This window comes from Hydra viridissima, unplaced genomic scaffold (genome assembly GCF_058129835.1).
Source record: "Hydra viridissima isolate aposymbiotic clone 2 unplaced genomic scaffold, HvirCarnegie_v1 scaffold_2, whole genome shotgun sequence".
Classification (NCBI taxonomy): domain Eukaryota; kingdom Metazoa; phylum Cnidaria; class Hydrozoa; order Anthoathecata; family Hydridae; genus Hydra; species Hydra viridissima.
Window position 1 is genome coordinate 26,306,229 of NW_028324301.1, and position 24,299 is coordinate 26,330,527.

The following is a 24,299-nucleotide window of genomic DNA, read 5'->3' on the forward strand; positions in this document are numbered from 1 at the left end:
CCTAGTTTGAGAACGGAAGGCTAGGAACAACCTTAGTAGTGGGTCATCAGTTCAACTTTTCATTCCAAGGAATTAAGCATCTAAAATCTGAAAAATAAAAAGAAAAGCTCTTTGTTAGAAGTTCTTATTTTTGTTTTTCCTCAATTTCTATTTCTTTTCTTTTTTTCTTTTTTTTTAAATGATAGTTTTTCTTTTTTTTTTATCTATTTTGTTCGTTTAAATTAATATAACAGGCGTCTTAGGTCGTTTCTGTAACATTATTTAACACTTTAAATTGTAATAAATATTTGAACAGAAGAAAATCCTTTCGTAACGTTAGAATGTAATAAGAACATTTCATCTTTACAAAATACGCTTGTAAAAATGGTTTCACTTTTAAAGTTTGTTGTTTTTGTCTTTTAATTTAGTGAATCGCAATTTGGATTTTCTTCGGCGCACATCTATTTTAGTTGCTTTTTCTTAAGGAAAGGTCACCAGAGTTTTTTTACACAGCTCCTGCAGCATAATCTTTAACAAAATACTCTTTTGAAAATTTTTAAATTGAAATAAACAAAAGCCATTTGCGTAAGTAGAGATAAATTAGAGAATAAAAAGTGCATAAACGCCTCGCTACTTTGATGAAGAAGAAACGGATGACTAGATGCAACTTTTTAAATTCGTGTGCTACTTTGATGATGAAGAAGAAACGGATGACTAGATGCAACTTTTTAAATTCGTGTGCTATCTCTTTCGATTAAGGTACTTTTTGAATATTTTTTCAAAGAAATGTTAGCGTAGTTTTCCTTTTTTAAATTTAAATCATGTTTAAAGGTAGTTTTTGAATATTTTTTCAAAGAAAAGTTAGCGTAGTTTTCCCCTTTCAGATCTAGCTTATGTTTAAGGTAGTTTTTGAATATTTTTTCAAAGAAAAGTTAGCGTAGTTTTCCTCTTTTAGATCTAGCTTATGTTTAAGGTAGTTTTTAAATATTTTTTCAAAGAAATGTTAGCGTAGTTTTCCTTTTTTAAATTTAAATCATGTTTAAAGGTAGTTTTTGAATATTTTTTCAAAGAAAAGTTAGCGTAGTTTCCCCTTTCAGATCTAGCTTATGTTTAAGGTAGTTTTTGAATATTTTTTCAAAGAAAAGTTAGCGTAGTTTTCCTCTTTTAGATCTAGCTTATGTTTAAGGTAGTTTTTAAATATTTTTTCAAAGAAATGTTAGCGTAGTTTTCCTTTTTTAAATTTAAATCATGTTTAAAGGTAGTTTTTGAATATTTTTTCAAAGAAAAGTTAGCGTAGTTTTCCCCTTTCAGATCTAGCTTATGTTTAAGGTAGTTTTTGAATATTTTTTCAAAGAAAAGTTAGCGTAGTTTTCCTCTTTTAGATCTAGCTTATGTTTAAGGTAGTTTTTAAATATTTTTTCAAAGAAATGTTAGTGTAGTTTTCATCTTTTAAATCTAAATCATGTTTAAAGGTAGTTTTTGAATAATTTTTCAAAGAAAAGTTAGCGTAGTTTTTCTCTTTCAGATCTAGCTTGTTTAAGGTAGTTTTTGAATATTTTTTCAAAGAAAAGTTAGCGTAGTTTTCCTCTTTTAGATCTAGCTTATGTTTAAGGTAGTATTTAAATATTTTTTCAAAGAAAAGTTAGCGTAGTTTTCCTCTTTTAGATCTAGCTTATGTTTAAGGTAGTTTTAAATATTTTTTCAAAGAAATGTTAGTGTAGTTTTCATCTTTTAAATCTAAATCATGTTTAAAGGTAGTTTTTGAATAATTTTTCAAAGAAAAGTTAGCGTAGTTTTTCTCTTTCAGATCTAGCTTATGTTTAAGGTAGTTTTTGAATATTTTTTCAAAGAAAAGTTAGCGTAGTTTTCCTCTTTTAGATCTAGCTTATGTTTAAGGTAGTTTTTAAATATTTTTTCAAAGTAATGTTAGTGTAGTTTTCATCTTTTAAATCTAAATCATGTTTAAAGGTAGTTTTTGAATAATTTTTCAAAGAAAAGTTAGCGTAGTTTTTCTCTTTTAGATATAGCTTATGTTTTAAGGTAGTTTTTAAATATTTTTTCAAAGAAATGTTAGTGTATTTTTCATCTTTTAAATCTAAATCATGTTTAAAGGTAGTTTTTGAATAATTTTTCAAAGAAAAGTTAGCGTAGTTTTTCTCTTTCAGATCTAGCTTATGTTTAAGGTAGTTTTTGAATAATTTTTCAAAGAAAAGTTAGCGTAGTTTTTCTCTTTCAGATCTAGCTTATGTTTAAGGTAGTTTTTGAATATTTTTTCAAAGAAAAGTTAGCGTAGTTTTCCTCTTTTAGATCTAGCTTATGTTTAAGGTAGTTTTTAAATATTTTTTCAAAGAAAAGTTAGCGCAGTTTTCCTCTTTTAGATCTAGCTTATAATTCAGGTAGTTTTTGAATATTTTTTCAAATAAAAATTAGCAAAGTTTAGCTTATTTAGCATGACATCACAAAATACTAAACTCAAAAAGGCAAGATAAAGTATAAGATAAACGTAAAATAAGATATAGATGAAACAAATGTTAGGCTGCATAAAATCTAAAACTGCATTGCCTATCATAAACACAAACGTCTAGTAAGAGCTTTTAAAGTTCGTTCTTTTCGTCTTTTAATTTGAAGAATCGCGATTTGAATTTTCTAAAGCGCACATGCCTCTCAGTTGCTTTTTTCTTAAGGAAAGGTCACCAGAGTTTTTTTACGCAGCTCCTGCAGCATAATCTTTAACAAAATACTCTTTTGTATATCATTACACAGAAATAAACAAAAACCATTTGCGTAAACAGAGATAAATTAGAACTCAAAAGTGCATAAAAAGCCTCGCTACTTTGCTATAGAAGATGTGGATGACTAGATACAACTTTGTAAATTCGTGTACTACCTCGATGGATTAAGGTATTTTTCGAAAGTTTTTTTAAAGCAAAAATAGCGCAGTCTTCCTCTTTTAAATCTACCTTATGTCTAAGGCAGTTTTTGAATAGATTTTCAAAGAAAGGTTAGCGTAGTTTTCCACTTTTAAGTTTAGCTTATGTAGCTTGACAAAACAACACACAAAAAGACAAGATAAAATATCAGATAAACGTAAAATAAAATATAAATGAAACTAAAGTTAGGCTGCATAAAAAACAAACAACTTAATAATCTACTAGACATGTTTAAGTTGAATTAAGTAAAGTCCTTTGCGCAAATTTGGGTAAATAAGAGATTAAAAGTCCATAAAAAGCCTCGATACTTTGCTGAAGAAGAAGATGACTATATGCAACTTTTTAAAATCGTGAGCTATCTATATCGATTTAGGTCCTTTTTGAGTACTTTTTCAATGAGAAGTTAGCGCAGTTTTCCTCTTTTAAGATTGGATCATGAAGCTTGACATAACAAAACACAAAAGTAACAAAGGCAAGACAAAATATAAGGTAAACGCAATATAAAATATAGATGAAACTAAAGTTAGGCTGCATAAAATAAACGGGTAACAATACTCTTCTATGTATATTTACATTGAGTTAAATAAAATCCTTTGCGCAAATATAGGTATGTTAGAGAGTAAAAGTGCATAAAAAGCCTCGCTACATTGCTGTAGAAGAAGTGGATGACTAGATACAAACTTTTAAATTTGTGTGCTGTCTCTATCGAATAAGGTAGTTTTCGAAAGTTTTTTCAAAGCAAAAATAGCGCAGTGTTCCTCTTTTAAATTTAGATTATCTCAAAGGTAGATTTTGAATAGTTTTTCAAAGAAAGGTTAGCGTAGCTTTCCTCTTTTAAGTTTAGCTTATGTAGCTTGACATCACAAAACACAAAGCTCAAAAAGACAAAATAAAATATAAGATAAACGTAAAATAAAATACAGATGAAGCTAAAGTTAGACTGCATAAAAAACCAACAACATAATAATCTACTAGGTATGTTTACATTAAATTAAATAAAATCCTATGCGCAAATATAGGTATGTTAGAGAGAAAAAGCCTCGCTACTTTGTTAAAGGTAGTTTTTGAATAGTTTTTCAAAGAAAGGTTAGCGTAGCTTTCCTCTTTTAAGTTTAGCTTATGTAGCTTGACATCACAAAACACAAAGCTCAAAAAGACAAAATAAAATATAAGATAAACGTAAAATAAAATACAGATGAAGCTAAAGTTAGACTGCATAAAAAACCAACAACATAATAATCTACTAGGTATGTTTACATTAAATTAAATAAAATCCTATGCGCAAATATAGGTATGTTAGAGAGAAAAAGCCTCGCTACTTTGTTAAAGGTAGTTTTTGAATAGTTTTTCAAAGAAAGGTTAGCGTAGTTTTCCTCTTTAAAGTTTAGTTTATGTAGCTTGATATCACAAAACACAAAACTCAAAAAAGAAAAGTAAGATAAAAGTTAATCGTAAAATAAAATATAGGTGAAATAATTGTTAGGCTGCATAAAAGAAAAAAAAAATCATAGCATAATAATCTTCTATATATGCTTGGATTGAATTAAATGAATTCCTTTGCGTAAATATAAGCAAACTAGTGAGAAAAAGTGCATAAAAAGCATCGCTACTTTGCTGCAGAAGAAGTGGATGACTATATGCAACTTTTTAAAATTGTGTGCTATCTCTATCGATTAAGGTGGTTTTCGAAAGTTTTTTCAAAGCAAAAATAGCGTAGTTTTCCTCTTTTAAATCTAGCTTTTGTCTAAGGTAGTTTATGAATAGATTTTCAAAGAAAGGTTAGCGTAGCATTCCTCTTTTAAGTTTAGCTTAAAATTCTTGGCATCACAAAACACAAAACTCAAAAAGATAAGATAAAATATAAGATAAACCTAAAACATAATATAAATGAAACTAAAGATAAGCTGCATAAAAAACTAACAACATAATAATCTACTAGGCATGTTTAAATTGAATTATATAAAATCCTTTGCGCAAATATAGGTATGTTAGTAAAAAAGCATTAAAAGCCTCGCAACTTTGTTAAAGTAAAAATCCATAAAAAGCCTCGATACTTTGCTGAAGAAGATGACTATATGCAACTTTTTAAAATCGTGAGCTATCTATATCGATTTAGGTCCTTTTTGAGTACTTTTTCAATGGAAAGTTAGCGCAGTTTTCCTCTTTTAAGATTAGATTATGAAGCTTGACATAATAAAACACAAAACTAACAAAGGCAAGATAAAATATAAGGTAGTTTTCGAATGTTTTTTCAAAGCAAAATTAGCGTAGTGTTCCTCTTTTAAATCTAGATTATCTCAAAGGTAGATTTTGAATAGTTTTTCAAAGAAAAGTTAGCGTAGCTTTCCTCTTTTAACATTAGCTTATGTAGCTTGACATCACAGAACACAAAAACATAAAATAAAATATAAGACAAATAGATGTAGCTAAAGTTAGGCTGCATAAAAAACCAACAACATAAAATATCTACTAGGCATGTTTAAATTGAATTAAATAAAACCCTTTGCGCAAAAATAGAGAGTAAAATGCATAATGTTAGAGAGTAAAAGTGCATAGAAAGCCTCGCTACTTTGCTGTAGAAGAAGTGGATGACTAGATACACTTTTTTAAATTTGTGTGCTATCTCTATCGAATAAGGTAGTTTTCGAGAGTTTTTTCAAAGCAAAATTAGCGTAGTGTTCCTCTTTTAAATCTAGATTATCTCAAAAATAGATTTCGAATAGTTTTTCAAAGAAAGGTTAGCGTAGCTTTCCTCTTTTAACATTAGCTTATGTAGCTTGACATCACAGAACACAAAAACATAAAATAAAATATAAGACAAACGTAACATGAAAAATAGATGTAGCTTAAGTTAGACTGCATAAAAAACCAACAACATAATAATCTAACAGGTATGTTTAAGTTGAATTAAATAAAACCCTCTGCGCAAATATAGGTATGCTAGAGAGTAAAAAGGCATAAAAAGCCTCGCTACTTTGTTAAAGGTAGTTTTTGAATAGTTTTTCAAAGACAGGTTAGCGTAAATTTCCTCTTTAAAGTTTAGCTTATGTAGCTTGACATCACAAAATATAAAACTCAAAAAGACAAGATAAAATATAAGATAAACGCAAAATAAAATATAGATGAAACTAAAGTTAGGCTGCATAAAAAACCAACAACATAATAATCTACTAGGCATGTTTAAATTGAAATAAATAAAACCGTTTGCGCAAAAATAGCTATGTTAGAGAGTAAAAGTGCATAGAAAGCCTCGCTACTTTGGTGTAAAAGAAGTGCATGACTAGATACAACATTTTAAAATCGTGTGCTATCTCTATCGATTAAGGTAGTTTTCGAAAGTTTTTTCAAAGCAAAAATAGCGTAGTCTTCCTCTTTTAAATCTAGATTATGTCTAAGGTAGTTTTTGAACAGTTTTTCAAAGAAAGGTTAGCGTAGCTTTCCTCTTTTAACATTAGCTTATGTAGCTTGACATCACAAAACACAAAACTCAAAAAGACAAAATAAAATATAAGATAAACGTAAAATAAAATGTAGATGAAGCTAAAGTTAGGCTGCATGAAATAAACGGGTAACAATATTTTTCTATGTATGTTTACATTGAGTTATATAAAATCCTCTGCGCAAATATAGGTATGTTAGAGAGTAAAAGTGCATAAAAAGCCTCGCTACTTTGTTAAAGGTTGTTTTTGAATAGTTTTTCAAAAAAAGGTTAGCGTAGTTTTCCTCTTTTAACATTAGCTTATGTAGCTTGACATCACAAAGCACAAAACTCAAAAAGACAAAATAAAATATAAGATAAACGTAAAATAAAATACAGATGAAGCTAAAGTTAGGCTGCATAAAATAAACGGGTAACAATATTTTTCTACGTATGTTTACATTGAGTTAAATAAAATCCTCTGCGCAAATATAGGTATGTTAGAGAGTAAAAGTGCATAAAAAGCCCCGCTACTTTGTTAAAGGTAGTTTTTGAATAGTTTTTCAAAAAAAGGTTAGCGTAGTTTTCCTCTTTAAAGTTTAGCTTATGTAGCTTGACATCACAAAACACAAAACTCAAAAAGACAAGATAAAATATAAGATAAACGCAAAACAAAATATAGATGAAACTAAAGTTAGGCTGCATATAAAACCAACAACATAATATTCTACTAGCCTAGTTTTCCTCTTTTAAGTTTAGATTATGTAGCTTGACATCACAAAACGCAAAAAGGCAAGACAAAATACAAGGTAAACGTAAAATAAAGTAGAAGTGAAACAAAAGATAGGTTGCATAAATACAAAAACTGCATTGCCAAAAATAGAATTTGTTGTCTAGAAAGACTTTTTAAAGTTTGTTTCTTTCGTCTATTGACTTAGTGAATCGCGATCTGGTTTTTCTTAGGCGCGCTTGTTTCTTAGTTGTTTTTTTTTGTAAAGAAAGTTTATTCAGACGTTTTTTTTACGCAACTCCTTTAACATTATTTTTAACAAAGTATTCTTTTATACGTGTTTACATTGAAATAAAACCCTTTGCGTAAATAGAGATAAGTTAGAGAGCAAAAGCCTCACTACTTTGCAGAAGAAGAATTGGATGGCAAGATACAACTTTTTAAATTCGTGTGCTTTCTCTTTTAAGGTACTTTTTGAATATTTTTTCAAAGAAAAGTTAGCGTAGTTTTCCTCTTTTAAGTTTAGCTTACGCAGCTTGACATCACAAAACGCAAAAACCAATAAGGCATGATAAAATACAAGATAAACGTAAAATAAAATAGAAGTGAAACAAAAGTTAGACACCATAAAAAAAAAAAAAACAAAAAAAAAACATAATATACTTCTATGTATGTTTACATTGAACTAAATAAAATCCTTTGTGTAAATATATGAAAAAATAGAGAGTAAGAGTTCATAAAAAAAGCCTCGCTATTTTGCTGAAGAAGAAATGGATGTCTAGATCTTTTAAAATAAGGAACTTTTTGATTTCTTTTTCCGAAAAATGGTTGGAGCAGTTTTCCTTTTTTAAATTTCACTTATGCAGTTTAACATCACAGAAAATATTAATTTGCTTTTTAACAAACTCTTAAAAACATCAGAAATAATTCTAAATGCAACTCTATTAAAAGTGTTAACAGAATAACAAAACGACTTTTTTTTTTTTTTAAAGATAAAAAAAGTTTGAACTATCTTTAAATAAGAAATGTGAGAACAGTTTAACAGAACTTCTTGTTTATTATGTATTTAGCGAAACAGATAAATATATTTGCAAAAGCATAGAGAAAACAAACTACACAAAAGGCCCATCTTTATTGCCAAACTGAACAAACTTTTCTAAACTACATAAATGGTCTCACTATATTGCCATATTGAACAAACTTTTCTAAACTACCCTCTTTTTGAATTTTTAGCTTCATGTTTTTAATTTTGTCTTTAATATGGCTTCGGTAGGAGTACTTTTGCAAGACATGAATGAGCTTGTCACTGCTATGATTTGCCAAGATGCCAAGGTAATCTTTGTACGAGCAACTTGAGCTTACATCTGTAAACACGTCTTGCAAGATGTATGCCAACACCAAAGCTGCACATCGTGGAAAACTTCTGGTGTTGAACCATTCGTTGTGGCCAGGGCAAGCATTCAGCTTTTCAACTATTTCATCTAAAATTTTACAAACTCAAGTCATAACACAAAGAGATTAAATCGAATATTCATTTGGTTCTGAAGCATGACAAGATTAATTTTGTTTTTTTATTTGTTTTTTTTTGTTGACCTTATTGTTTGCACTGATAGCAACAACTGGTTTTTGAAAGATTACCTAATTGGCATTGGCTAACTTCTGCTTTGTTTTCCTTTGTTCTTGGCTGAGTTGATCCTGAAATAAAATAAAACCATGTTCATTTTTCTAATTCATAAAAAAACCATCAACAGTTTCTAAGTGTTAGAGATAATAACAAGCTGTGCATGATTTCTAACGGTGAAGTTTCTAACTTCATCATTAGAAATCGGGTAGACACAACTTTCTAAAAGTGCACTTAGCAATGATGGCAAGTTTTTATTAACAGTTAACCATCTGAAATTGTGCAAGAAGAGGTTTGTGTTTATATATGTTTGTATAAATTAGGTTTTACATTACCGATGTGTTCTTGAGTAAAAGATGGCATTTCCAACTTGATTTTTTTTCTTCTTGGATCTTTTACTTCTAAAACATAATCAGTTTTAGTATCATTCACTTGTGTAAACATTTAAGCAATCACAGAATTAGTCCTGCAACAAATACATACACACTTCTGTGTTGTTTTTTTTGTTTTTTTTTTGTTTTTTTTATTGTTTTTCTTTTTTTTTTTTTTTTTTACAGCTTTAACAATAACAATAGGGCAAGGAGTTAATTTGGGCATTTTTATTTTTTGAAAGCGTGTTGAGATTTGCATAAAAATCAAAAATCAAAAAGAATTTACCTCTGGATGTACAAGCAAGACTTTGGCTAAATAGACTACCAACAGATTGAACAGCACCAGGTGAGGGCTGTTTTTCAAGAACAGTACCAGCCTGTTGGACTGGAACAGCTGAAAGAAACAAACTGGGTTTGGCCATCGTTTGCTGACGAGCAACAAGATTAGGAGCCAGAGGAACAGAAAAGACCTCTTTTGAAGGATTAAAAACAACTTGCAGAGAAGGAGCAACATGAACAGGTTTGGCAACCACTTGCTTATGAGCAGGTTCAAGAAGAGCAGGTTCAAGAAGAGCAGGTTCAAGAAGAGCAGCTTCAGGAGGAGCATGGAAAACACGTGTGACAGCCATAAGATTATCTTGCTGTGAAGCAACATTAGACACTGTTTCCAGCAGAACAGAAAAAACCTCTTTTGAAGGACTGAAAGCAACTTGTTCAGCAGGAGCAGCAGAAACAGGTTTGGCAACCACTTGCTCACTAAAGTAAACTGGAGAAAGTTGTGCATGGTGTTCAATAAAATCCGGTTCATCAGGAAATAATGTTAATGCAAGAGGAGAACAAGCTGTGCCAACAGGAACAGCTAGAGTCTGATCTACATCCATACAAACAGCTTGTTCATTAGGAACTAGTTGTGCAAGAGCAGAGGATAGTTCAAGAACTGGACCAGCGATTGTTTGTTCAGAAGGAACAGACGAAACAGGAGTTGAGCTAGGTTCACACAAGAAATCTACAACATGTTCGTTGCTGTCCTCTAAAGGAGCATTGTTTTCTACAGCTGGAGAAAATGGAACCACTGTGGTACAACCGAAAGTAGCAGCACATTCTTCAGAGTCAGAACCGGAGTCTGAATCTTCCTCAAAAATGTCCTCAACATCATGAAAACCGTACTCCTCTGCATTAGTTCGGAGCCAGTCCATCACATCCTTCTCCTCCTTTGGTGGTCTCTCAGACTTTTCAACAGTCAAAGACTCTATGACTCCGAAGGACTGTCCGATGCCCAGGGCAAAGCGCAACTCCTCTGCAGCGTTCCACTGGGACACATAAAAGCTATCCATTGTGTGTCTGCTGTGCTTCATGTAGAGTGTAGCAAACCGCTCGCGATCTTCTTTGCTGTTGTTGGCAAAGTAAGTGGCTATCGAACCGCGAATGCAAGTGGGAGTAAGACGCTTCATGGGAATGTTTACTTGGCTTTTTCTGAAGCAGGACGTCAGGCTAGAGGTGATAGCAGAGGAACCCATCTGGTAAACAGGCACTCTAGTTGCACCTAGTGTCACACCTTCGTCTTTGTTGGCTCTCACCGAAGGAAAAAGGGGCCTGTAGCAGTCGCTCAACTCCAAAACAGTCTTGGTGTCTGCAGCCATGTAGTGAGAGTCGTTGACAAGAAGGTCTCTGTATCTCAGCAAATAAATATCGATCAACACTTTCAAGTCGTTCGGCACTAGAATGTTTTTGGCTCCGTACTTGTATGCTGTTTTGTAGCGCTCTTGCACAATGCAATATCCACACTCACTCTTCTCAGCAGCCATGTAGTCTCTAATGTTTAAAAGAGCAATGTTAGATTTTCTTAAACTGTTAATTACAGTGACAGAGAGCAGAAGATGGTTTCGTAGAGACACAGCATTGTCTCTAGTCAGCGGAAGAGACGCCTTTCTAATCGATTCCACTAAGTCTCTTACGTATGCAGACTTGCCATATTCGGTCAGCAAACTGACATTGATGATGTTGATGCTTTTTCTTCTTTTCACAAGGCTCCTCCTCAAAGAACGAAAGGGCCTCAGCACTTTTCGCAACTCATCCACCTTGCAGCGCAAACGTCGGATGGCCTCATGAGAAAGTCCGAAATAGACGTTTCTGGCTTCACTGAAACGAAACAGGAGACAAAGGGAGACGAGGCGGTTGTACAACGTGTGACAAGACATGGCTTTTGTTTGGTCAAGTTCACTCAGCTTGGAATTGAGCTGAATTTTCTTAAAGTGCAAGGAGAAGTATCTATCCTCCAAAACATTGGAATTGGTGAGGGCGTTTGGGTGCAGCGTCAACGTGCTGTCACAACAAGTCAATATTTCCACAACTGCATTTTTGTAGATTTTTGCTTGTGACCAAGTGTTGTTGTTGGCTACCACAAGCCACTTTTCAAAGTCTCTGAAGAGCTCATCTGCTGACTGGTAATAAAAGTGAAAAGCATCTTTGTCCAGCTGAAACAAGAGTCTCTTTTCTTCGGTCAAGACATAGGAGCTGGAAACCAAGTGCTCTAAGGAATCGAAATCAGAGTCAAGGACGGATTCGGTGTTCAGCTCTTTGTTTTCTACAGAGGTGCATTGGTTTGCAGAAGGAGCCTCGGACGAACCAGCAACTGGTGAGGGCAAGCTTAAAAGAGGATCAGAGGAAAGAACCGGAGAAGAAAAAGAGGAGGAAGGCCCAGGAGCAGAGGATGCAGAGCCTGATGCAGACGCTTGTTCAGCTACTGGCTTAATACCAAAGAAGGCAGGTCGAATAAATTGAGGGACATAGAGCTTCTCGTTGTCGTATCGCTTTGCCTCTGCAATCTTTTGTTTGATCATCTTGGAATCGTAGAAATGAGTCTCTTTCAAGTGTATGTCCAGTCGGTCGTAATACTTCCAACATTGCAAACAGGGGTAAGGTTTTGGACAGCCGGACTTGCGTTCGAGACGAGCATGCTGAAACTTCCTGACCATTGCAGAGTAAAAGATGGAAGCTTCATCCAAAGTCCAAGAATGATCTTTTTTAGTCAAGTGTCTTTTAATGCTTGTGGACGAATGTTTGCACAAAGGCATCGGACAGCTAACAGCGTACCTCTTCTTGGTACCATAGAAAGGTACAACCCTGTTTACGGAGCCACACGCTGCAACTAATGCGGCCCTGACTTTGTTTTTGAGCTTTAAGTCTCTCTGTTCTTGTGACTGCTTTCTTTTCTTTTTTTTTGCTTTAGAGTTTGGAGAAGAAGCAACAACAGAGTTGTTTTCTTGTGAAGAAGACATGTTCAGGTGTTTGTTTGCAACGGTTTAAGCTAAAAAAAAAAGAAAACAGTTAGTGAGAGTTTTTTTTCTTCTGCCTGTATCCAATCCTGGAATGTTGCGTGGATTGATGAGAAACACAACTACAGCGAAGAGCTGTGTTTTTTCGAGTCCTCTGCAAAAGAGCAAGAAGAAAGTAAAGAGAGCAACAAGAAGAAACAAAGCTTGCACTAGCAAAAGAAGAAGAACGAGAGCAACTAGCATTACATGCATGGTGGCAACAGTGATTGCTATTATGAGAAGGAGAATGAGAAAAAAAAAAGAAACAAATAAATAAAGAGATGGAGTTTGAGAGGATCTCGCAACCATATGACTCAAAGAAAGAAACTGTGTTGAAAAAAGGCAAGAGAGGGCAAATAGAACTTGCTAACAAGGACAAATGACAGACATAACTACAACAGTAACAACTCTCATTGCAAGCATAATAACAACAACAGCATCAGCATCACTGACTCAGAGAGTGTTGAAAAAACAAAACAGATTAAAAAAAACAAGCAAAGTGGCTGAACAGTAACAACAACCATTGCATGTATAACAACAGCAACAGCATCACTTAATCAGAGGGTATTGATAAAAAAAACAAACAAAACAAAAACAAAAAAGAAAAAAAAACAAAACAAATAAAAAAACAAAACAAGCAAACTGGGTGAACAGTAACAACTCTCATTGCAAGCATAATAACAACAACAACATCACTGACTCAGAGAGTGTTAACAAAATAAAATAGATTATAAACAAGCAAAGTGGGTGAACAGTAACAACTCTCATTGCAAGCATAAAAACCAACTACAGCAACAGCAGCATCAGCAACAGCATCACTGACTCAGAGGATATTGATAAAAAAAAAACAACTAACAAACACACAAACAAAAACGAATAAAAGCAAAGTTGCTGAACAGTAACAACTATCATTGCAAGTAAAACAACAACAACAGCATCAGCAACATCATCACCGAATCAGAGAGTGGTGATAAAATAAGATAGATTAAAAAACAACCAAAGCGGCTGAACAGTAACAACTCTAATTACAAGTAAAATAACAAAAGCAGCATCACTGACTCACAAGGTTTTGATAAAACAAAAAACAAAAAACAAACAAAGCAAGCCAAGTCGGTGAGCATTAACAAACACTCATTGCAACTATAATAACAACAACAGCAACAGCATCACTGACTCAATGGGTGTTAATAAACAAAAACAAAAACACAAACAAAGCAAGCAAAGTGGGTGAACATTAATAAGACTCATTGCAACTATAACAACGACAACAGCAACACTATCACTGACTCAGAGGGTGTTGATGAAAAAAAAGCTAACAAAAACACAAACAAAGCAAGCAAAGTGGGTGAACATTAATAAGACTCATTGCAACTATAACAACGACAACAGCAACACTATCACTGACTCAGAGGGTGTTGATGAAAAAAAAGCTAACAAAAACACAAACAAAACAAGCAAAGTGGGTGAATATTATTAAGACTCATTGCAACTATAACAAAAACAACAGCAACACTATCACTGACTAGGAGGGTGTTGATGAAAAAAAAACAAACAAAAACACAAACAAAACAAGCAAAGTGGGTGAACATTAATAAGACTCATTGCAACTATAACAACGACAACAGCAACACTATCACTGACTCAGAGGGTGTTGATGAAAAAAAAGCTAACAAAAACACAAACAAAACAAGCAAAGTGGGTGAATATTATTAAGACTCATTGCAACTATAACAAAAACAACAGCAACACTATCACTGACTAGGAGGGTGTTGATGAAAAAAAAAACAAACAAAAACACAAACAAAACAAGCAAAGTGGGTGAACATTAATAAGACTCATTGCAACTATAACAACGACAACAGAAACAGCATCACTGACTCAAAGGGTATTGATAAACAAAAACAAAAACACAAACAAAACAAGCAAAGTGGGTGAACATTAACAAACACTCATTGCAGCTATAACAAAAACAACAGCAACAGCATCACTGGCTCAAAGGGTGTTGGTAAAATAAAAAAATTAATAAAAACAAAACAAGCAAAGTGGGTGAACATTAACAACACTCATTGCAGCTATAACAAAAACAACAGCAACAGCATCACTGGCTCAAAGGGTGTTGGTAAAATAAATAAATTAAAAAAAACAAAACAAGCAAAGTGGGTGAACATTAACAACACTCATTGCAGCTATAACAAAAACAACAGCAACAGCATCACTGGCTCAAAGGGTGTTGATAAAATAAAGAAATAAAAACAAAACAAGCAAAGTGTGTGAACATTAACAAACACTCATTGCAGCTCTAACAAAAACAACAGCAACACCATCACTGACTCAGAGAGTGTTGATAAAATAAAATAGATTATAAACAAGCAAAGTGGGTGAACATTAACAAACACTCATTGCAAGCATAAAAACTTACTCAGAGAGTGTTTATAAATAAAACAAAAAACAAAAAACAAAAATACAAGCCAAGTGGGTGATTACTAACAGCGCAAACAGCAGCAACAACAGTGTCTTTAGAAACAACAAACAAGTACAACAGCAACAACTGCTTTTACAGAGTATAACAATAACAACAACATGGCACTAACAACAACAAAAGGGTTGGAATAAAAACCTATAGGCAAAAGGAGAGCTGCATTCAGACAAGATCGATTACAAAGAAGCTCTTCTTTTGGACAGAGGAGAAACTGCTTTTGAGGGACAGAGGGACTTTTGTTGTTGTTGTTGTGCAGAAACCAACAAACTTTTATTGAACCGAATATAACCGAACATAACCGAAAGTCTTGTTTGCTTCTGTTTTGTGCCATCAAGAAGGGAAAACAAAACATCACGAAACAAACGAAGCAAACGAAACAAACAAACAAACGAACGAAACAAACAAAAAAACGATTAAATAAATAAACAAACAAACGAAACAAACAAACAAACAAACAAAAACAAATAGGAAAAACAGAAAACGCTGTACCGAAACCTCGCCATTTTTATCCTTCCTCGAGCTTTCTTTGGGCGCCAAAGACCGAGAAAGTTGAGCAAACGTGACGTTGAGGGGGGGGGGGGGTACTTAAGGCCAGCAGACCGACCAATGGCAAGCTTAGGAGAGACCCACGTGAATGTTACTTTTTCTTTCTATGTACGCTGAATCCGCTCAAAGTCTGGAATTTCCAGCATTCACGTGTCATCACTCCAGCCACCAGATTGGCCCACACTTTGCACACTTTCAAGACTAGAACTTCACTTAATCACAAATTGAGCCAAAAAAAAACTAAGTCTCGCATGGCGACAACTTTTCCAAAAGCAAACAAAGGCAAACGAAGGCAAACGAAGAAAAAACAAAAACAAGTAAACAAAAACAAAACCGAAAAGGGAGAGAGAGAGTGAGTCGACTCATTTCTTTCGACTGCCTTAAACGAGAAGTCTAAAACGTTTAAAAGTTGAAAACTAAGTTTTTTAAATGAACTGCACCGAAAAAACTTTACGACAGTTTAGCTGGTTAAAAACGCAGAGGAAAATATTTTATAAAATTTAAGCGTTCTAAAGATGTCCATTTTTGTTTTTGGCTTTTTTTTATTTTGGTTTGTTTCTGGCTTGTTTCTTTTTTTAAATTCTAGCGATCGAGCATATTTGAACGGTTTCATCAACCTGTTGGCGCACGTGCTCGAGAGCTAGAACTTTGATTGCTTTTGTTGTTGAGAATTGAGAATGTCCGAGCAGGTTTTTTTATCGATTTCATCGCTTGTGGCGAGGCAAAAATCAAAACGCTTTTTGGACGAAAGAAAAGAGATTAAAAGGAAAAAAGAGAAGAAAAAAAAAAACAAAAAAATAGGTTATGTGTCATAAACATTTATTTTCTCACGCGATGACGTCTAGTTTTGTTACAGTAATTAAAATATGGTATCAAGTTTGTAATTTCTATCTTATTTTTAGTTACGGATAATTGCCAATTATGTCACGTTTAGTATACACAACGCTGTTTTCTTAATAGCAATATGATACAAACAAGTTATAAAAAAAAAAGCGTTCGCTCGATCTTCCTTAGTCAGTTGAACAAAAAGAAATTTTCACAACATATGATTGATTTGGTTGTCCTAGCAAGCTGTTTTAGCAAACGACTAGAGGTTGCAACTGTTGTTCATTGAAAACGAAAAATCTAGCGTCAGCAAGAAATTTTTGAATACATAATGTACACAAAAGTGGCACTAACAAATGAAAATGTAAAAAAAAATGTTTACCTTGATGCCAGACTCGCAGAGATGTTGTCGCTCGTTGCTATCGACTGCGAACAGCTTTGTTGTTTTTCGAAGTGCCTCTTCATTCTACTTATAGCCGAAGTTTTGGCTTCGAAAAAAAATACACGAACGTCGTTAAGCTCAACGAGCTGCTTTAATTGTTGTTCGTGCGAAAACGAAATGCTTAAAACGGATAAAAGTGTTGGCGTAATTACACTTTTCGACCGCGATGCAGTTTGTCAAACTCTAGCGTACTTTTTTGGCTCGTGGAGCAAAAGCCTCATGATAATAGCAAAGGCTTAAAATGTCCTAACATGTCAGCAAAGGCTTAATATGCTTAATAAACTGTGGTTAAGCTTTTGCGGTGCAGTTCATTTACAACTTAATTTGCAATTTGCTGGCACAAGCAAACGTTTATGACTTCTCGTCTAAGGCAGTTGAGCGAAATCAGTCGACTCACGTTTTTGTTTTTGTTTTTGTTTTTGTTTGTGTTTTTGTTTTTGTTTGTGTTTTTGTTTTTGTTTGTGTTTTTGTTTTTGTTTGTGTTTTTGTTTTTGTTTGTGTTTTTGTTTTTGTTTGTGTTTTTGTTTTTGTTTGTGTTTTTGTTTGTTCGTCTTCGTTTAAAATATAAAGAATTCGAAAGGAAGGTTGTTGCTTTGTTTGCTTATTGAAAGTTGTCGCCAGTTGTGAGGCTTAGTTTTGTATTTGTTTACTTTTTAAAATATCGAGGAAAATATTTTAGGACATCGCATTCTAAAGGTGCCTTTTTAATAAAACATCTAACGATTTAGCTTTTAACGTTATGCTCAAAAGAATGCCCGTTTCGGTTTCTTTTTTCTTTTTTTTCTTTTTTTTCCTTTGTTTCAATTGGGCAGAGTGCTCATTTGAGCAGCCCACCCATGATCCAAAATTATGAACTCTGTACAAGATACGTTTCATGGACTGTAGAAATTTCAGGAAACCAACACAGTGACTAGTTCGTAGTGTGTGTTAGTTCCACCTTTATTCACGGTAGAGCGGACCTGTTCGAGTACTCGAACATTGGGTCACGTCTGAAACGTGAGAATGCTAGAGTGCGTTTTACTAACAATTTTATCGCTTGTGGCCAGGAAAGCAAAACTTTCCGTTTTTGTCTTTTGCATCCTAAAGGAGCCTTTTTAATAAAACCTCTAACGATTTAGCTTTTAACGTTATGCTCAAAAGAATGCCCGTTTCGGTTTCATTTTTTTTTTTTTTTCTGTTTGTTTTGGTTTTTGTTTTTTTTTTTCAATTCGGCATTCTAAGGGTGCCTTTGTAACAAGATCTAACGATTAAGCGTTTAATGTTGTGCTCAAAAAAAAAAAAAAAGTGCCTTTTATATCTCTCAATGGTCTCCAACGATAAAACTGCCGACCAATCGCAACGATTAAACAGCCGACCAATGGCAGCTCAATAGTCTCCAAACATGAAACTGCCGACCAATGGCAGCTCAGTGGTTTGAGAAGTGAGATCATTCGACTTCGTTTTATTATCTCCAGTTTGAACTAGTGCTTGGCTTTCATAAAAATTGTCAAATTTTTCCAAACAAATCTTATACGAAACGCTACTTTGATGTCAAACCTTCGTTACTCCCTATTCCCTTCTAGCGGAGGGCCGGCTAAAAGCTAGAAAAAAAGAGAGAAGGAAACTTTTTTTTTTTTATTAAGAGGGGTGGGGGGGGGGGGGGGGAAAGAGTAAGAAAATTACGGGGTTAGGATTGGAGGGGGATGGTTTTACGGTTTGGAAGCCTGGGGACAATGAAAAATTGCGTTCGTATAGTGTCCACGAGGGGCGTCCTTCGGTTGTAACGTGCCGCTAGGTGCACGCGTCTAGTAGTTTCGTTGCATCGACCTAGAGGAGTTCTCCGAAAGGTCTTGCGCTTTGGGCTCGGGCAAACGGCCTGCATCCATTGTAAACACGGTCTCTGCCGTTAGAAAATCGTTAACCAGGCTTTTGTGAGCTTTAACAACCATCCCTTTGAGTTTAAAACGAACGTTTCCCCAAAAGCCATTCGAGATGGAGGTACTCACGGAGGTTTGTTACGGTAACAACCCTGTGGTTTGCCATCTTCTTTCTTTCCGCAGCGTCGCAAACGGATCGGCCGGTCTCTTAGGTGACGAAAAAACGTCTGATCTCTCGACTGGAATGCTTAACGTACTAAGATTAGAAGAGTTAGTACTAAGAGTCGCATCTGGCCGCCGTAATTTTCTTCGATGATGTACTTGAAAATTTCGTGACGTCGTTTTCAAAGCTCTAGGGTCGATTTTAACCTTCGACCTTAAAGTCGATTTTAGCCTTCGGTGTGGCTCTGTACAACTTTTGCGGTGAAAAAGCTTGCGCGGAGTCTACAGTTGTATTTAGCCGACAGACGCTAGCAACGCAGAAACAGAATGACTCTTGGGCGGCGCAAACAGAGCGTTCAGCAAATTTGTCGCATTTTACGTCAAAGCGGACAATCTGCACGACAAATAAAGCTAACTTTCTCCTTTGCCTAATATGTTAACGGATGGCCAGGAACAACCTTGGTCTGTAATGAATGAGTTCGTTTTTCCATTCGAGGCACTAATTACTGCAGTTTTAAAAGTCACCTAAAGTATAAGCTCATCTCTCCATTCAAGAAAAACAAGCATCAGAGTTTCGGAAAGTTTGCATGCACGACACCACCATCGATGGTACTTAAACAAACAGAAAATGAATTGCAAAACAGAACCACTGAATTGCAAAACATAACAACGGACAGCTTGTAAAAAGCATGGTGATGAGCTTCTTCAATCCAATCAAGGAACCAAGCATCACAGTTTCGGCAATGGTGCACGTGCAAATCAGCAAACTGTGATACTTAATCAAACAACTTCACTGTTTTGCATAGTTTGAGAACGGATGGCTAAGAACAACCTCGTTAGTGAGTATGAAGTCATCTCTTCATTCAAGGAATTAATAATCAGAGTTTTAGAAGTCTCTTACGTGCGATACTACTATCAACGGTACTTAATCAAACAGCCTCTCAGAATTGCCTAGTTTGAGAACGGAAGGCTAGGAACAACCTTAGTAGTGGGTCATCAGTTCAACTTTTCATTCCAAGGAATTAAGCATCTAAAATCTGAAAAATAAAAAGAAAAGCTCTTTGTTAGAAGTTCTTATTTTTGTTTTTCCTCAATTTCTATTTCTTTTCTTTTTTTCTTTTTTTTTTAAATGATAGTTTTTCTTTTTTTTTTATCTATTTTGTTCGTTTAAATTAATATAACAGGCGTCTTAGGTCGTTTCTGTAACATTATTTAACACTTTAAATTGTAATAAATATTTGAACAGAAGAAAATCCTTTTCGTAACGTTAGAATGTAATAAGAACATTTCATCTTTACAAAATACGCTTGTAAAAATGGTTTCACTTTTAAAGTTTGTTGTTTTTGTCTTTTAATTTAGTGAATCGCAATTTGGATTTTCTTCGGCGCACATCTATTTTAGTTGCTTTTTCTTAAGGAAAGGTCACCAGAGTTTTTTTACACAGCTCCTGCAGCATAATCTTTAACAAAATACTCTTTTGAAAATTTTTAAATTGAAATAAACAAAAGCCATTTGCGTAAGTAGAGATAAATTAGAGAATAAAAAGTGCATAAACGCCTCGCTACTTTGATGAAGAAGAAACGGATGACTAGATGCAACTTTTTAAATTCGTGTGCTACTTTGATGATGAAGAAGAAACGGATGACTAGATGCAACTTTTTAAATTCGTGTGCTATCTCTTTCGATTAAGGTACTTTTTGAATATTTTTTCAAAGAAATGTTAGCGTAGTTTTCCTTTTTTAAATTTAAATCATGTTTAAAGGTAGTTTTTGAATATTTTTTCAAAGAAAAGTTAGCGTAGTTTTCCCCTTTCAGATCTAGCTTATGTTTAAGGTAGTTTTTGAATATTTTTTCAAAGAAAAGTTAGCGTAGTTTTCCTCTTTTAGATCTAGCTTATGTTTAAGGTAGTTTTTAAATATTTTTTCAAAGAAATGTTAGCGTAGTTTTCCTTTTTTAAATCTAAATCATGTTTAAAGGTAGTTTTTGAATAATTTTTCAAAGAAAAGTTAGCGTAGTTTTTCTCTTTCAGATCTAGCTTATGTTTAAGGTAGTTTTTGAATATTTTTTCAAAGAAAAGTTAGCGTAGTTTTCCTCTTTTAGATCTAGCTTATGTTTAAGGTAGTTTTTAAATATTTTTTCAAAGTAATGTTAGTGTAGTTTTCATCTTTTAAATCTAAATCATGTTTAAAGGTAGTTTTTGAATAATTTTTCAAAGAAAAGTTAGCGTAGTTTTTCTCTTTTAGATATAGCTTATGTTTAAGGTAGTTTTTAAATATTTTTTCAAAGAAATGTTAGTGTATTTTTCATCTTTTAAATCTAAATCATGTTTAAAGGTAGTTTTTGAATAATTTTTCAAAGAAAAGTTAGCGTAGTTTTTCTCTTTCAGATCTAGCTTATGTTTAAGGTAGTTTTTGAATAATTTTTCAAAGAAAAGTTAGCGTAGTTTTTCTCTTTCAGATCTAGCTTATGTTTAAGGTAGTTTTTGAATATTTTTTCAAAGAAAAGTTAGCGTAGTTTTCCTCTTTTAGATCTAGCTTATGTTTAAGGTAGTTTTTAAATATTTTTTCAAAGAAAAGTTAGCGCAGTTTTCCTCTTTTAGATCTAGCTTATAATTCAGGTAGTTTTTGAATATTTTTTCAAATAAAAATTAGCAAAGTTTAGCTTATTTAGCATGACATCACAAAATACTAAACTCAAAAAGGCAAGATAAAGTATAAGATAAACGTAAAATAAGATATAGATGAAACAAATGTTAGGCTGCATAAAATCTAAAACTGCATTGCCTATCATAAACACAAACGTCTAGTAAGAGCTTTTAAAGTTCGTTCTTTTCGTCTTTTAATTTGAAGAATCGCGATTTGAATTTTCTAAAGCGCACATGCCTCTCAGTTGCTTTTTTCTTAAGGAAAGGTCACCAGAGTTTTTTTACGCAGCTCCTGCAGCATAATCTTTAACAAAATACTCTTTTGTATATCATTACACAGAAATAAACAAAAACCATTTGCGTAAACAGAGATAAATTAGAACTCAAAAGTGCATAAAAAGCCTCGCTACTTTGCTATAGAAGATGTGGATGACTAGATACAACTTTGTAAATTCGTGTACTACCTCGATGGATTAAGGTATTTTTCGAAAGTTTTTTTAAAGCAAAAATAGCGCAGTCTTCCTCTTTTAAATCTACCTTATGTCTAAGGCAGTTTTTGAATAGATTTTCAAAGAAAGGTTAGCGTAGTTTTCCACTTTTAAGTTTAGCTTATGTAGCTTGACAAAACAACACACAAAAAGACAAGATAAAATATCAGATAAACGTAAAATAAAATATAAATGAAACTAAAGTTAGGCTGCATAAAAAACAAACAACTTAATAATCTACTAGACATGTTTAAGTTGAATTAAGTAAAGTCCTTTGCGCAAATTTGGGTAAATAAGAGATTAAAAGTCCATAAAAAGCCTCGATACTTTGCTGAAGAAGAAGATGACTATATGCAACTTTTTAAAATCGTGAGCTATCTATATCGATTTAGGTCCTTTTTGAGTACTTTTTCAATGAGAAGTTAGCGCAGTTTTCCTCTTTTAAGATTGGATCATGAAGCTTGACATAACAAAACACAAAAGTAACAAAGGCAAGACAAAATATAAGGTAAACGCAATATAAAATATAGATGAAACTAAAGTTAGGCTGCATAAAATAAACGGGTAACAATACTCTTCTATGTATATTTACATTGAGTTAAATAAAATCCTTTGCGCAAATATAGGTATGTTAGAGAGTAAAAGTGCATAAAAAGCCTCGCTACATTGCTGTAGAAGAAGTGGATGACTAGATACAAACTTTTAAATTTGTGTGCTGTCTCTATCGAATAAGGTAGTTTTCGAAAGTTTTTTCAAAGCAAAAATAGCGCAGTGTTCCTCTTTTAAATTTAGATTATCTCAAAGGTAGATTTTGAATAGTTTTTCAAAGAAAGGTTAGCGTAGCTTTCCTCTTTTAAGTTTAGCTTATGTAGCTTGACATCACAAAACACAAAGCTCAAAAAGACAAAATAAAATATAAGATAAACGTAAAATAAAATACAGATGAAGCTAAAGTTAGACTGCATAAAAAACCAACAACATAATAATCTACTAGGTATGTTTACATTAAATTAAATAAAATCCTATGCGCAAATATAGGTATGTTAGAGAGAAAAAGCCTCGCTACTTTGTTAAAGGTAGTTTTTGAATAGTTTTTCAAAGAAAGGTTAGCGTAGCTTTCCTCTTTTAAGTTTAGCTTATGTAGCTTGACATCACAAAACACAAAGCTCAAAAAGACAAAATAAAATATAAGATAAACGTAAAATAAAATACAGATGAAGCTAAAGTTAGACTGCATAAAAAACCAACAACATAATAATCTACTAGGTATGTTTACATTAAATTAAATAAAATCCTATGCGCAAATATAGGTATGTTAGAGAGAAAAAGCCTCGCTACTTTGTTAAAGGTAGTTTTTGAATAGTTTTTCAAAGAAAGGTTAGCGTAGTTTTCCTCTTTAAAGTTTAGTTTATGTAGCTTGATATCACAAAACACAAAACTCAAAAAAGAAAAGTAAGATAAAAGTTAATCGTAAAATAAAATATAGGTGAAATAATTGTTAGGCTGCATAAAAGAAAAAAAAAATCATAGCATAATAATCTTCTATATATGCTTGGATTGAATTAAATGAATTCCTTTGCGTAAATATAAGCAAACTAGTGAGAAAAAGTGCATAAAAAGCATCGCTACTTTGCTGCAGAAGAAGTGGATGACTATATGCAACTTTTTAAAATTGTGTGCTATCTCTATCGATTAAGGTGGTTTTCGAAAGTTTTTTCAAAGCAAAAATAGCGTAGTTTTCCTCTTTTAAATCTAGCTTTTGTCTAAGGTAGTTTATGAATAGATTTTCAAAGAAAGGTTAGCGTAGCATTCCTCTTTTAAGTTTAGCTTAAAATTCTTGGCATCACAAAACACAAAACTCAAAAAGATAAGATAAAATATAAGATAAACCTAAAACATAATATAAATGAAACTAAAGATAAGCTGCATAAAAAACTAACAACATAATAATCTACTAGGCATGTTTAAATTGAATTATATAAAATCCTTTGCGCAAATATAGGTATGTTAGTAAAAAAGCATTAAAAGCCTCGCAACTTTGTTAAAGTAAAAATCCATAAAAAGCCTCGATACTTTGCTGAAGAAGATGACTATATGCAACTTTTTAAAATCGTGAGCTATCTATATCGATTTAGGTCCTTTTTGAGTACTTTTTCAATGGAAAGTTAGCGCAGTTTTCCTCTTTTAAGATTAGATTATGAAGCTTGACATAATAAAACACAAAACTAACAAAGGCAAGATAAAATATAAGGTAGTTTTCGAATGTTTTTTCAAAGCAAAATTAGCGTAGTGTTCCTCTTTTAAATCTAGATTATCTCAAAGGTAGATTTTGAATAGTTTTTCAAAGAAAAGTTAGCGTAGCTTTCCTCTTTTAACATTAGCTTATGTAGCTTGACATCACAGAACACAAAAACATAAAATAAAATATAAGACAAATAGATGTAGCTAAAGTTAGGCTGCATAAAAAACCAACAACATAAAATATCTACTAGGC

General features: G+C 33.0%; 1 protein-coding gene and 1 long non-coding RNA gene across 3 annotated transcripts in view; both read right to left on the bottom strand.

The window, feature by feature from the left end:
• Positions 1–24,299, bottom strand: part of LOC149892638 (uncharacterized) — a 321,349-nt gene that overhangs the window by 63,136 nt on the left and 233,914 nt on the right. The window lies entirely within an intron of this gene.
• Positions 7,311–15,403, bottom strand: LOC149892642 (uncharacterized). Its single transcript, XM_090079857.1, has 5 exons — positions 15,332–15,403; positions 9,336–12,356; positions 9,014–9,079; positions 8,696–8,752; positions 7,311–8,538 (listed from the first exon to the last, which is right to left on the bottom strand). The coding sequence occupies exons 2-5, from the start codon at positions 12,325–12,327 to the stop codon at positions 8,219–8,221; spliced, it is 3,435 nt and encodes a 1,144-aa protein (XP_089935983.1). The 5' UTR covers positions 12,328–12,356; positions 15,332–15,403; the 3' UTR covers positions 7,311–8,218.

What these genes read in the sequence shown, in the direction of transcription:
- LOC149892642 (XM_090079857.1), bottom strand. Translation starts at nt 12,327, where the DNA reads ATGTCTTCTTCACAAGAAAACAACTCTGTTGTTGCTTCTTCTCCAAAC. An exon ending in TTTTACTCAAGAACACATCG is followed by an intron (nt 8,753 to 9,013) that starts GTAATGTAAAAC and finishes ATTTTATTTCAG; the next exon opens with GATCAACTCAGCCAAGAACA. An exon ending in AGTTAGCCAATGCCAATTAG is followed by an intron (nt 8,539 to 8,695) that starts GTAATCTTTCAA and finishes GTAAAATTTTAG; the next exon opens with ATGAAATAGTTGAAAAGCTG.